Genomic DNA, 14,211 nt, shown 5'->3' on the forward strand with positions numbered 1-14,211 from the left:
GTAAGTAACCAGTCTCTTGGGACTGGGAGCAACCTGATGTGGTGTGATTTTTGGTGTAAGTGACTTTTCATCATAAAGTCCTCTTTGTCTGGGTGGGAGAATGAGAGTGCCTCACAACCTTTAATATCTTTATTTGTCCTCACAGTACCTCTTTGATGCAGGGCACTACACCCGCAGCTTCCCTGCTATTGTCGTTTGGCAGCTAGATCAAAACAAGCTCAGGTCGGTTCATGCGTGCTCTGATTACCGTGTAGACCTCTTCTTAGGGTACATCTACACTGCAGCCAGGGCAGTGAATAGCAGCTTGGATACAGGTACCCACACTTCTTTAATCTAGTAGCTCACTGAAAGTAGTAGTGAGGACACAGCGGTGTGAGCTGCTGATCCTCCCCCTCCTCCTCTTCCTCCAGGCATGTGCTCGCTTGTGCAGCTCACGCTGCAGCATGCTCACTGCTATTTTTAGCAAGCTAGCGAGATGGAAGCTAGTGCAGGTAATTGCCCATCACGCACCTGGCTGCAGCGTAGAAGTACCCTAGATGATTCACCCAGGGTCACGCAGGACAGAGAACTGAACCCATAACTCTAAAGTCCCAGGCTAGGACCTGAACCACTGGATCATTCCTCCAGCTGTCCCTAAGCTTGTGGTCAATGTCTATTTCTACCTATTGTCAGCATCATGGCAGAGAGGCCATTACTGTTTTACCCATTTGGTGCCATACCCACTTCACATTACAGACTTTTTTTTAATTCGTGCTTTCATGTTTTCAGTTCCTGCCAGACCGAGGGTGAAGTGGATTAAAAAAGTGCATTTGTTTTTCTTATTCCTACACCATAAGTTATATGCTGTGTTTCAGGTGGAACAGTCGGTAAGGTTTCTATGACATTTTCCTTGTTTCCCAATCCGACCTGTGTGCTGGAAACTCTCAGGCTCCTAATATTTCTTTATGCAAAGGATCATGTCTGCAATGCACCCTAACAGTCACAAACCTGTTTTTCCAGGAGTTAGACAGGCTCTTAGGGGAAAGGAAATTGACGGGGTAAACATTAGCCAGGTAGATGGAGGGAGCTACAATTGTGACAAGGATTAATTGCAGAGAGAACATGGTAAATGCTTTGTAAACAATGGTAGTCAGTCATATGGTAACAAGCTGTACCTTTCCCATGGATTGTCCTAAGAGTGTGCACTTTACTCGGACAGGCCCCAATTCAGCAAGGTACATGAGCTAACTTTAAGCATATGAGTGGCCCCTTTGATTTCTGTGAGACAGCTTACATACCTAACCAGTGAAGCAGAGCTGTAGCCATCCATTAGAAGGCAGTGGCGCATATCAACACTAGCCGTCTAGTTACAAATATCTCCAGGTGATTTATTGCTATCCAGTGCTGTTGCCATGTGTCTATGGTGGTGGGTGGGTTACGGACGGCTTATGCCCTAGGCAAGTTCTCTGTCTCAGCCCATCCAGTAGAGTTGCCACCTGTTCAGGTTTTTCCCAGTATTGTCCCCTTTTTGGAGGTAGCTCTCCTCAGAAATCTGTGAGGATGCTCAGTAAACACTGTCCCGTTTTATGGTCCCAGGATCATCCCAGATGTCCCCCTTTTTTGTACCTCAGAGGTGACCAGTTCTTAATTTATGCTGGGGCTTGCCAGGGCTGAGCCCTGGCACCTCTAGGCTTGGCAGCTCATAGTCCTGGCTCCTCTGCGCTTCCCATGTCAGTTATGAAAGTAAAAAAACTGCTTGAGCCCAGGTACCTCTTTCATTAGAAATTAGGCACTGGAGGTGGCAACCGTACCTCTCAATTAAAATGGGAGATAGAAACTGGTATCCCCAAGGGGGTGCCGAAAATCAGGATCCTCCCAACTATTGTGGGAGACAGAACAGCTCTGGCTGGGGCCTTTGGGTACTATCTTGTGGAGGGGGAGCCAGGGAGCCCCATGATACGTATTGCTGGGGTGTGTGAAGGTGGCAGAAATGTCCCAGTGGACAGAGCAAGCACTCCTGTCTGTCAAGATGGATTTGCTAGCAGCAGCCCCTTATGGGAGACTTGTAGAATCATAGTAATCACTTTCATGAATTCATGGCTGAGGGAGGGTGAATCAGTGGGGAGGGAGGAAGGAGAGGGAATAAGAGAGAGAAAATAAGTGGGGGGTGGGGACTGGCTGGGGCAGCACTCCTAGGTTTTAAACCCTCAGCTTGGCTGCTTTTCATTCGACACACAGGGGAAAAAAATTTGGGAACATTGGTGAGTGTCTGAGTGTCTTTACCTGCTTCCAGAGAGAGTTGGAGAGGGTGAAGGGGGGAGTTCTCACCTCCTGCCTCCCACTCCTCTTTGTTCCCAGTGCACTGAGGGATTTAGGCCTGCCTGTCCCACCCCTGCCATTGCATGGGGGCTAGAGGGGGTGAAAATTAGGGCTTCTCTCTTGCCTGTGAGAAATGTCCCCCATGGAGCCACAGAGAGCTTGGCAGCTGGGTTCTCACGCAGGTTTGAAATCAGTGTAATCTGTTGAATTCAGAGGAGTTACTCTTGAGTTACACCAGTGTAAAGAGGTTCTGCTGAGTGACAGACTCACTAAAACAACGAGGAGTCCTTGTGGCACTTTAGAGATTAACAAATTTATTTGGGCATAAGCTTTCATGGACTATAGCCGATGCCCAAATAAATTTGTTAATCTCTAAAGTGCCACAAGGACTCCTCATTGTTTTTGCTGATACAGACTAACATGGCTACCCCTCTAAAGACTCACTAAATGAATTTTTAGAAGGAAATTCTCAGTGGACAGGCAGCTAATGTTTTAACAAGGGCCTACCGGGAAAACAGTGTCCCTTTAGCAATGATGATACGAACCAGGAGTGCATATGCTGAAGACAGGAAGATTGGAGGACTGGGGAATGCATCCATTTGTTCCCTCTTTTAAACAAAAAGCTCTCTCATACTTATAGCCCAGGAAAGAGGCAACAGCACTTGGCAAAGACACTGATAATAACTGCACTTTGCTTGAAATGTTTATCCTTCCTTCCCGATAGGCATGTGGAATATATTGCTCAGCATTATTCAGTTTATTGGGTGTGATAACCTCATGGGGTTGGTGTGATGGGTTCGGTCACAGAGACCCCCTTGGAACTGTCACCTGATGTGCTGAAATTACTCTGAGCCCATTTTCCCTGCCAGCTTGGGACTCCAGAGCCCTGCCTTGTTGAGCCAGACGTGCAAACCTGCTGCAGCACAGACTCAGGGTCTGGACCATGCTCCCAAAGCTGCAGACTTTAACTAAAATCAGCTCCTCATGTTACCTACCTCCAGCACCCGGACACCCAGCTCCCAGTGGGATCCAAAACCCAAATAAATCTGTTTTACTCTGTATAAAGCTTATACAGGGTAGACTCATAAATTGTCCGCCCTCTATAACACTGATAGAGAGAGATGCACAGTTTTTTGCTTCCTCAGGTATTATATACTGTATATTATATATATAATATTACTCTGCGTATATTAATAAACAAAAGTGATTTTATTAAGTATAAAAAGTAGGATTTAAGTGGTTTCAAGTAATAATAGACAGAACAAAGTAAGTCACCAAGCAAAATAAAACAAAACATGCAAGTCTAAGCCTAATATTATTAAGAAACTGATTTCAGGTAATATCTCACCCTCGGAGATGTTCCAATAAGCTTCTTTCTCAGACTAGACTCCTTCCTAGTCAGGGCCCATTCCTTTCCCCAGTACTTGTTAGTTCCAGCAGACATCTTAGGTGGTAAACAGGGGTTTTCTAATGACTGGGATTCTTTGTCCTGCTCCACCCCCTTTAATAGCTTTGGCACAAGGCGGGAATCTTTTGTCTCTTTCGGTCCCCACCCTTCCTTCTAAATGGAAAAGTACCAGATTTAAGATGGATTCCAGTGTCATGTGACATGGTCACATGTCACTGTAAAACCTCATTCTTCATTACCCATGGGCTGGCCCACACATACACAGGAAGGCTTTCAGGTAAATAAACCATTTACAACCAATTGTCCTAGTCAATGGGAGCCATCAAGATTCTAAACCACCATTAATGGTCCACCCTTTGCATAATTACAATAGGACCTCAGAGTTATACTTCATATTCCTAGTTTCAGATACAAGAATGATACATTCATACAAATAGGATGAATATATTCAGTAGGTTATAAGCTTTATAATTATACCTTAAAAGAGACCTTTTGCATAAAGCATATTCCAGTTACATCATATTCACACTCATAAGCATATTTCCATAAAACATATGGACTGCAACGTCACAGTTGGGACCTAGGCTATCCTCCCAGGGAACATCTCCATGGAGCCAGGGACCAGCTGGGAAGTTTGGATTGGGATCCGATGGACTTTTCCTGGGTGCTGACTGCCATCTCCTTTTGTCTTTTTAGCCTTACTCACCTGGTCTGCCACACCTGCTTTAAAAGGCAGGAGAAGCTCCACCGCTGTGGTCAGTGTAAGTTTGCCCACTACTGTGATCGAACCTGCCAGAGGGATGCCTGGCTGAACCACAAACATGAGTGCTCTGCCATCAAGGCGCATGGGAAAGCGCCCAATGAAAACATCAGGTGAGAGGGCAAGAGTGTTGATTTTGGTCTGGTTCTTGAGTAGGCCTGAAGAATGTAGGCGTGAGAGGGGCCTTCCCTTCTATGGCTTGGAAATCAAGATAGAGCCTAAATCAGATCTAGGCAGGAGTGATGCCTCCACAAAGAGCTGGTGACAAAGAGCTAGGAAGAGCCCAAGGATCATAGCCCTAGGCCAAAACCAGTACCAGGTTTACAATGGCAACAATGGCTCCATCGTGCTGGGCCCACACTCATATGTTTGCCAGGCAGGAGTGCTGGAAGCTCCCTAGAAGTGTGTGTGTGTGGGGGGCACCAGTGCCTGGACTGTGACCCTGCCCCCCCACCGGCTCCACCCTTCCCCCCAAGGCCCTGCCTGTGCTTCGCTCCAAGGCCTCATCCCCATTCAGCCTCTTCCCAAGGCCCTGCCTTTGCTCCGCCTCTTCCCACTCCCATTCTGCCTCTTCCCCGAGGCCCTGCTTGCCGCTCGCTCCTCTCCACCCTTCCCTGTCTGTCGCTTGCCCTTAAGGTAGGGAAAAAGTGGGAGGGCATTGCTTCCCACTTTTAAAGGTGACCCCTGATGCCCCTGTTCCAGCGCCCCTGTTGCCAGGTGTCCAGTTTTCGACTGGAAAGTCCAGTCAAAAAGCAGACCTGGTAGCGTCCAGTCAGCAGTGCTGACTGGACACTAAAAGTTCGGTTACAGGAGTAACCACAATCAGCCTCAATCAGCCTCCCCGCCAGGAGGGCAGGAAGAGCAGCTGCTGCTGCTTGGAGGAGCTGCAGCTCAGCTGGAGAGAGAGAATTGGCTCCCAAGAACCCGGCTCTGGTGGAGAGAAGTCGGTACCGGCTCTGCGCCACTCTGGGGGGATCCTGTCTCTCCCCCCCTCCCAGCCCTGCTATGCATGTCCCCAGCCCCTTCCTCATTCTGGGGACAGACCCCTCCTTCTGTCCCACAGTGCTTGCTCCCAGCCCCTGCCTCACTAAAGGGACTGAGCCCCTTCCCACTCCATGGGGGCCCTCAAATATGTTTGGTGCCAAGCCCACAAAAGGTTAAAACAGACTTACAGGGTGTCACTCCATCCTCTGCCTACCAAGTCCCTACCTTTCTGTGTCTTGCTATTATTTGTATCACTGTGGTTCCTAGCACCCTTAGTCACGGACCAGGACCCCACCCCTAAGAGCTTACAATTGAAGTATGAGGCAAGGAACAACAGGGAGATACAGGCAGACCAACTGGAGAGCGCAAGGAAACAATGAGACAAGATAGGTCAGCAGGATAGGCTGCATCTGCTCCCAAAGCATCTCTCTTAGCAGAGCCTACCAAGCCAAACCCAGCCTGAATGGTTTGGTCAGGTGAGGAAATGTGGAGAGAGATCCAAGCAGAAATTTCACTTGTGTCCAACTGGACACACTGATTTTGATTCCTGTCTGAATCCTGGGGGCCAAATCCCAAGGTCAGTGATTTATTTGTGAAAGTCCTGGGTGACGGGAAGCCACAAGAACGTTTCAAATACTAGGGGAAATAGCGTAATGTAGTATATAAAATATGGCTGTGAATTGGTGAGTGTGTGCACCACTGCCCTTTAGAGCAGTGGTCTCCAACCTTTTTACCCAAGATCACTTTTTGAATTTAAGGGTAACCCAGGATCTACCCTGCTCCCTTCCCTGAGGCCCCACCCCTTCCCCAAAGCTGCACCCTGCTCACTCCATCCCCCACCCCATCTCTCACTCTCCACCACCCTCACTCACTTTCACCGGGCTGGGGCAGAGGGTTGGGGTTCAGGAGGGGGTGTGAGCTCTGGGCTGGGGCCGAGGCGTTTGCAGTGTGGGAGGGGGCTCTGGGCAGAGCCTGGGGCAGGGAGTTGGGGTGCAGGAGGGGGCTCTGGGCTGCGGCAGAGTGTTGGGATGCAGGAGGGGGTTTGGGGTGTGGGCTCTAGAAGGGGGTTAGGGCTGGGGCAGGGGGTAGGGGTTCAGGAGGGGGTTTGGGGTGCTGGCTCTGGGAGGGGGCTCAGGGCTGGGGGTTGGGGTGTGGCCTCCCGCCGGGCGGCACTTACCTCGGGTGGCTCCCGGGCGGAGGTGCAGCAAGGCTAAGGCAGGCTCCATGCCTGCCTTCGCTCCATGCTGCTCCTGGAAGGGCCAACGCGCCCCTGCAGTCCCTGGGTGGGCGGGCGGGCGGGCAGGGGGCACATAGCTCTGTGCACTGCCCCTCTCTGCAGGCACCACCCCTGCACAGTTCCCTATTCCCGCCAATGGGAGCTGCAGGGGCTGTGCTTGCAGGCAGGACAGTGTGCGGAGACCCCTGCTCCCTGGGGCTGAGGGGGCATGGGGCCAGGGCAGGCAGGGAACTTGCCTTAGCGGCAGTGGGCAGCCCCGCTGCACCACTGGAGATTGCGATCTACTGGGAGAGTCTCGAGGATTGACCAGTCGATCGCAATCGACCAGTTGGTGACCACTGCTCTAATGTATGGAATCAGAACTGCTCACTTGTGTGTCCTAGATTCTACACTGGATAGAGCAATAGGAAATTCCCTTTTAGCTCAAGTGGTAGGGGCCTGTGATTTTTGGAGCAGGCAGATCAGAGTTATTATTATTTATTATTTGTATCGTGCGAGCACCCAGAAGCCCTCATCCTGGACCAGAACCCCCTTGTGCTAGGCACTGTACAAACATAGACCGTCCCTGCCCCAAGGGACTTACAATCTCCATCCCTGCTCTCTCTGTGAAGGTCTGAATGGCTGTGGCATGCAGCATGGTGAGGATCATTGGCAGCTAAAGGTCCGTCTACAATACACAGTGGAGGAGAATGCAAAACAAAGAATTAGTCAGCCTCCTTCCCCTCTCAGACCATTTCCTCACTCATCCCTAGAAGGAGTTGAGCCCTCAGAGATGCACATGGCTGAGTGTGCTTTGTATTGCATCATGCTGTACTGACCGCACACAGTATTTCAGCCAGCAGGCGAGGGCCACCAAGGAAAGGAGACAGACGGGGTTTCTGAAGACGCTCTGGGAAGGGGTTATGCTCTGTGTACTGCATCACCCAGAGGGATAGTATGGGGAGAGTCCCTTTTCTCCCTTCCCCGCTGAAGTTGGAAACACCTCTGCTGTGACTCAGTTCTTGGCTTGCCCCATGCACTGCCCACCTGCCATTTGCTGCCCTGGGTGTTTGAATTCAGCACGTAAACATGCTGGGCCTTACAGAGTGCCTCGGGTAACGTAGCGCTGTAGTATAACCCACTAATTCAAGGAGGATATGAGTTGTTACAGCCCCCAGCTTGGGAGCTGGGCTCTAGCTCAAACTGTATCAGTTCGTGCTTGAAGCTGTGGAGGCCCCCGGTGTGTGGCTAAGAGGGTGGCTGTCACAGAAGCACACTGTATTCAAACACTGGGCAGCTGAGTCCAGCCTGACCCCAACTGAATCCCTGTCCTCACTTTTCTCCAGCAGTCGGGCCTCCCGCGATGGAACTGGGGCTTGAAGTTCTGTTGGGCCCTGGACTCTGCGTGTGATCTGCCGTTGCTTGGAAGGGTTTTGGGGGCCTCTGAGGCCTAGGGCCTCTTGGGAGATGGACCTGTAGCACCATCTGACCCTGACCGTATGCCACTCTGTGTTTGTTTTGTATTGTGTCACACTGTTGTACCCATATATGCTCTTTGGGGCAAGGAACTGTTATTTGTCCAACCCCAAACACCTACTGAACAGTGCTGTGTATGCTTCCAGCCCTGTATAAATAACACAGCAGCGGAGAGGAAAATCCTTTCATTGCTTGGGAAGCTACTGAATATTTGGAGCTGGGGGGACAGACAGCTTAGAGCGGTGAGGGGATCTGGGAATAGCTTTGGCCTTTCACTTGCCCACTCCAAATAAATTGGGGAATCTGCTGGTAGCCCTAAGGAAGGTATGTCTAAAAGCCGTTCCTTCCAACAGCAAAGTTGACAGCTCTCACCATCCAGAAAATAACAAACATCTCTACAATGAAGGAAGTTAATCTCCCCTTAAAATATGAAGTTAAAAGGCAGGTTGGCTTTCGCTAGGACATGGAATTGCCACCTGCTTTCCCTGGGTTTAGTCTTTGCCTCACTGTAGAGTTTCTTCACTTATCAGGCTAGCTATTAATAGCCTCCGTATAAAAATAAACCTTTGTGATACATGAGACTGAAAGGTATTGTTAGCTAGTGGCAAACATAGCTCCAGGGGTTAGCAATCACTCAGACGGCGCTGGCATGGGAGTGTGTGTTGCCAACCACCAGTGTGGGTGTTCAGCCTGCAGGACAAGCAGAGGAAGGATGGAGACTGCATTGCCACTTTTAAACTAACTTGTTAACAGTTGCACTCTGCACATCGTCCACCCACGGGGCCTGTGGAGCTTAGGGTGTATTATCCTTCGATGGCTCCACTCCACAGGGGGATCCCCCTTCATGGGGGGTCCACTAGGCAGCCACTAGCTGTGGGAGTTCTGTCAGGCCTTCCATGCTGCTGGGGTGGTGCTGGAGTCCCAGAGGATACACATAGAGTGGAGAGTGGGTGTGGTGAATAAGAAGGTGCCATTTCTCAGCTTAATGACTCTGTAGAGGAAGGATTGACTAATGGTTAGAGTGAGAGCTGGCGACCCAGGTTCAATTCCCTGCTCTGCCCTGGACTTTCTCTGTGATCTTGGACAAGTCACTTAGTCTGTTTCAGTTCCCCATCTGTAAAATGGGGGTAGTAGCACCCACTCCCTACCCTTGGAGGATGTATACATTAAACAGTGTGAGGTGCTCAGATACCCAGGTGATGAGGGCCAGGTGAGCACAGTAACTATAGTCACAAGTTGATACATTTCATACCATATTTTAAAAATGAAAAAATTACTGAACTCCCTGGTTTAAAAGTTTCGTGCTTTACACAACTAGAGAGAGGACACGAATAACAGAAAAGTCTCATCACTGTTCTGCTTTAAGACTCTGCATTGTTTTCCTTCGGTGCTTTGAAGGCCATGTTCAGTTATATTGGTAGCTACCTGCGAAGGGAGCCAGGAGCCACTGATTGAACTAATTCCAGATGAGAATCATCAAGGCCAAATCCTACCCCTGCTTTGCCCTAGTGCAGTGTGATGCCTCCATTCGGTCCCTGCCGCCTTGCTGGGCTTGGGTTTGATTGTCTGTGGATTGCACAAGCACATTGGAGTTTCCTAACATGCTTCTGTATTGGCCAGGCTGGCAGCCCGCATCATGTGGAGGATAGAGAGAGAGGGAGGTGGCCTTACAGAGGGCTGCTTGGTCTCCATCGACGACTTGCAAAACCACGTGGAGAACTTTGGAGAAGAGGAGAAGAAAGAGCTGAGGGCCGACGTGGAGAGTTTCCTCAACTTCTGGCCCCCACAGAGTCAGCAGTTTGGCATGCAGTACATCTCTCATATATTCGGAGTGGTATGTCAGCCTCCCGGGAGAACAAAGTGAGAGCTATTTATAATGCTCAAGGACAAGGGCTATGCTGAGTTCACAAAGAAGGTTGAAAATGAGCCTTCTGCCATTGACTCCTGTAACCAATTAGTTCATTTTATCATCCATTTATCATTGTGCTATGTGGTGTTCTGGTCAATGCATATGCTATTGCATATATAATCAGTGTATGTTAAATAGATTTAAATTGTAGGATTATAGAAGTATAAGGTTGACAAGTATTTAGGAGTGATGAGTGTGTATTAGATACATAAGTAAAGCATGGCTGGAATGCAAGGCCTACAGGTTGAGGCCTGTAAGATTTTTGTTTAGCCAAACTAGGCCATAGACTTAAGAACACTTGACATGAGTGGATGACCTAGGAATAACCCTATGTCAGTAAGGTCACAAGATTACTGAAAAAGATGTGCCAATAGTTAACATTATGGAAACCTAGATGGCAATAAACTGCAAGTTGTTGTCCAAGATCATGAGACACCTGATTGTAATATCATGGAATGTCCTGTCCTGACTGCAGGGTCCATGTTATGTGTAGCTGCTATGAGAATAAGAGGAACTAAGAAACAACCTATGTAAAACGGGCCACCCCAGTATTCACAGGGTGTGGATGTATAGATAAGGAAAAGAGGGTTGAAACCCTCATGCATATGCATAAGCTGTTAGGTGTGGTCAGAACACCATTTCCCAGTAAAGTAGTTTGCTCTTTTTACCAGAGGCTCTCCAGACCCTTTACAAACAGTGAGGAACTTCCCCCAATACCAGAATTCCTATGTGACCTGGAGCAAGTCATTTAGTCTCTCTTTGCCTCAGTTCCTCATTCATAAATGGGGAATTGAGGCGCAGAGAGTCCAAGTGACTTGCCCAGTGGTAAACTGTGCTCTGCTTGGTGTAGCAGAGAGGGAGGCCTCAGCATAGGTGCTGACACTGTGGGTGCTCCGGGGCTGGATCACCCAAGGAAAAAAAACAGTGTGTGCTCAGCACCCACCGGTGGCCCTGTCAATCAGCTCCTCCCCCTCCCTGCCAGCACCTCCCACCTGCCACGGATCAGTTGTTCAGCAGCGGGCAGGAGGCACTGGGAGGGAGGGGGCAGAGCAAGGGAGGAGCGCACTCCAAGGAGGAGGCAGAGGGGGTGGGGTGGTGGCAGAGTGGGGGTGGGAAGAGGCAGGGTGGGCTGGGGACCTATCAGGGGCGGGAAGAGGCGGGGTGGCAGTGGGGTAGGGACAGGAAGAGGCGGGGCGGGGTGGGGCCTTGGGGGAAGGGTTGGAGTGGGGGCAGGACCTGGGGCGGAGCAGGGGTCGAGCAGACCCGTGGAAATGAGAAAGTCGGTGCCTGTGGGCCTCAGTGAACCAGTTATGGCTCTGATTCTCTGTCTGGCCCTGGTACTGGTGAGAGTTGACATGAGGATGCTGTAACATACACCAGTGGGCAACAGTCCCAAAGAACCATCGCCAGCTGAGGCTAGATGCATAGAGTGTGCTCCAGTGATTCCTTCTCCCTGCACCAGGGGCTGATGGGAGGGTTGCACAGGAATTGGCTATGCTGACTCTCAGCCTGCTGGGGGAATCCCCAGCTAGGGGGATGCAGCCAGTCTCTGCTCCCTCTGTGCTGCTCCAGCAGAGGGAACGTGTCCAATGGGTCAGTGGCAGAGCCAGGAATTACAGAGTCCAGACTCGCTCTCACCTCTGCTAACTGCTAGACGATGCTCTGCTAGTCCTTGGCTGGAGGATAGGGTCAGGGAGGCCAGGAAAGGAAATAAAACAGATTGTAGTTGAGTGAATTATTTCCTAGTGAACAGTTCATTTGACAGATTTCCGCTCCTTTTCTGTCTCTGAATTGTCTGAAAACACCTTATGGTTTTTTTGGTTTCAGAGTAGCGGCCGTGTTAGTCTGTATTCGCAAAAAGAAAAGGAGGACTTGTGGCACCTTAGAGACTAACCAATTTATTTGAGCATAAGCTTTCGTGAGGTACAGCTCACTTCATCGGATGCATTCAGTGGAAAATACAGTGGGGAGATTTATATACACAGAAAACATGAAACAATGGGTGTTATCATACACACTGTAAGGAGAGTGATCACTTAAGATGAGCTAATACCAGCAAGAGAGCGGGAGTGGGGGAGTGGGGGGACACAGGGAAGAAAACCTTTTGTAGTGATAATCAAGGTGGGCCATTTCTAGCAGTTGACAGGAACGTCTATGTTTTTTGTTACTGAAATTAGTCCCTGAATAATGACTGCAAATAGTTCTCAGTTTGTTGGTCATTTGGGAGTTGCCAGGATGCGATAGGCGAAAGCCATTACAAATGGTGTTATTTTTATTTGGATGCATAGGTCACGTGTTCTCAGATTGGGTGAGGGTGGCATGTAGAATTAGGTTGACACACATACTCTCACAAATTTGGAATTTGCTTCCTGTGACTATTCTGCACAAATTGCTTAAAAGTCCCTTTCCCCATGAGACTTGTTTGCTGGAATATTTGCAAAAAGTGAACACAAAAGGGGCTTGAACACGCTCAAAGCAACAACATTTAAAAATGGGAATAAATGTTAGCAGACAGTGTTTTGCAATATTTGCTCTGCTCATTAGATCATGCAGTCTATGTGCTAGAGTTCTGCATTGTGAACTTTCTCTTGCTTTGTCCAGGCTAAAGGATGCTGTTTCTAGCACTCCGTGTGTGTATCTCTCCCTTGTTCCCAAAATTTGAAGACCACGCCCCTATGCCTAGAGCACAGAAAATATACATTTTATGAAGAATCAGTGGAAAGTATTCTAAAATCTAGGGTGCTATCTGGGCCTCAGTGAAGTCAATGGCAAAACACCCTTTGAATTCAATAAGGCCAAGATTTCACCATTATTCTCCTCCACTAACACTTTTTTTGCCTATGTTTTGCGGCCTAGATAAACTGCAATGGCTTCACCCTGAGTGACCAAAGGGGACTGCAGGCTGTTGGCGTGGGCGTCTTCCCCAATCTCTGCCTGGTGAACCATGACTGCTGGCCTAATTGCACTGTCATATTCAACAACGGCAAGTGAGTACATTTCCATTCTAAGGGACAGGGGGGAGACGTCGGCTCCAATGCTTGACTCATTTCCCAGAGTTGGTTCCAAGCCTCGCATTGTGCACCTAGGAAGAAAATCCCTTGGTTTCCTCTTTTTCTGGCTTGTTTGTGGAAAACAAAATACTAGACGCAGGAAAGCCAAACCCCTTAGTGGCGAGCTGCTGCTTTTTCTGTCTTTTGTTGTTGTTGTTCTTGTTCTTATTGTTTTTTGGTGCACAAAACAAATATGCAAAAGACACCTAGAAGGCTTGGTCCAAACCCATTGAAGCCAGTGTTTCAATTGATTTTAGTGGGCTTTGGATCAGGCTCATAACACTCAAATGGAGTAAAATAGTAACAAGACATATGGGTTACACTTTATATTAAGGTTCCACTTAGAAATAATTTACAGTTAATGGATGATTATGGTAAAGCAATTGTTATAAGAGTCCAGGTCAATAGGTTGCTTAGAACTGTGGCTTGTAACCACTTATAATACCTTGATGAGTTTACAACCATCTATAACACAGCATACTCATGTGGCTGGCATGCTTATAATATCTAGTAATCATTTATTAACCCTTAATAAACCATTTATAAATGGAACCTTAATATAAATTGTGACTGACGTATGTGAGCTGAGACCCCCCATGCAAATATGGTGCTGAGCACCCACAATTCCTCTTGAGGTTACTTAAAGATAACAGCTGAGGCTGAAAGGGATTGTGCAAGTTAGAGTGGAAAACACAGCACCAGCAGACCAGTTGGACAGGGCTGGTAGGTTGCCAGCTGCCAGAACATTTGTCCAGCCAAGTCAAAGGGGTGTGTGTGTGTGTGTTCAGAAACTTCTTGGGATCATGCCCGCAGATTTTAACATACAAGGAAGGCCAGATCCTCAGCTGGTGTGAATGGGCATTGCTCCACTGACTTACACTGACTTATGCTAAGTTACACTAGCTGGGGATCTGGTACACAGTGTTTAAATCTGAGCAAAAACTGCTGTCACTTTAATTAACAAAGAAAACCTCAGAACATCTGTATCGTTTGTAGGGTTTGTCACATCTTGTTCTCACAAAAACTAAATGTTGGGCCTAAATCAACCCAACAGTGTCCTCTTAATTATCTTCCTCGTGCACCAAAACAGGGAGCTTAAGGGGTGCCAGG

At 48.7% G+C, this 14,211-nt stretch overlaps 1 protein-coding gene across 2 annotated transcripts in view; it reads left to right on the plus strand.

Annotated features, from left to right (window-relative positions):
* SMYD1 (SET and MYND domain containing 1) overlaps nt 1-14,211 on the plus strand; it is a 50,374-nt gene that overhangs the window by 13,791 nt on the left and 22,372 nt on the right. For both annotated transcript variants that reach the window (XM_084626883.1, XM_084626884.1), the window contains exons 2-4: nt 4,403-4,579; nt 9,763-9,976; nt 12,908-13,038. In XM_084626883.1, coding sequence (XP_084483009.1) covers nt 4,403-4,579; nt 9,763-9,976; nt 12,908-13,038 — 522 coding nt within the window. The remainder of the gene's footprint in view (nt 1-4,402; nt 4,580-9,762; nt 9,977-12,907; nt 13,039-14,211) is intronic.

This window comes from Lepidochelys olivacea (assembly GCF_965140295.1).
Source record: "Lepidochelys olivacea isolate rLepOli2 genome assembly, chromosome: 4".
NCBI lineage: Eukaryota > Metazoa > Chordata > Testudines > Cheloniidae > Lepidochelys > Lepidochelys olivacea.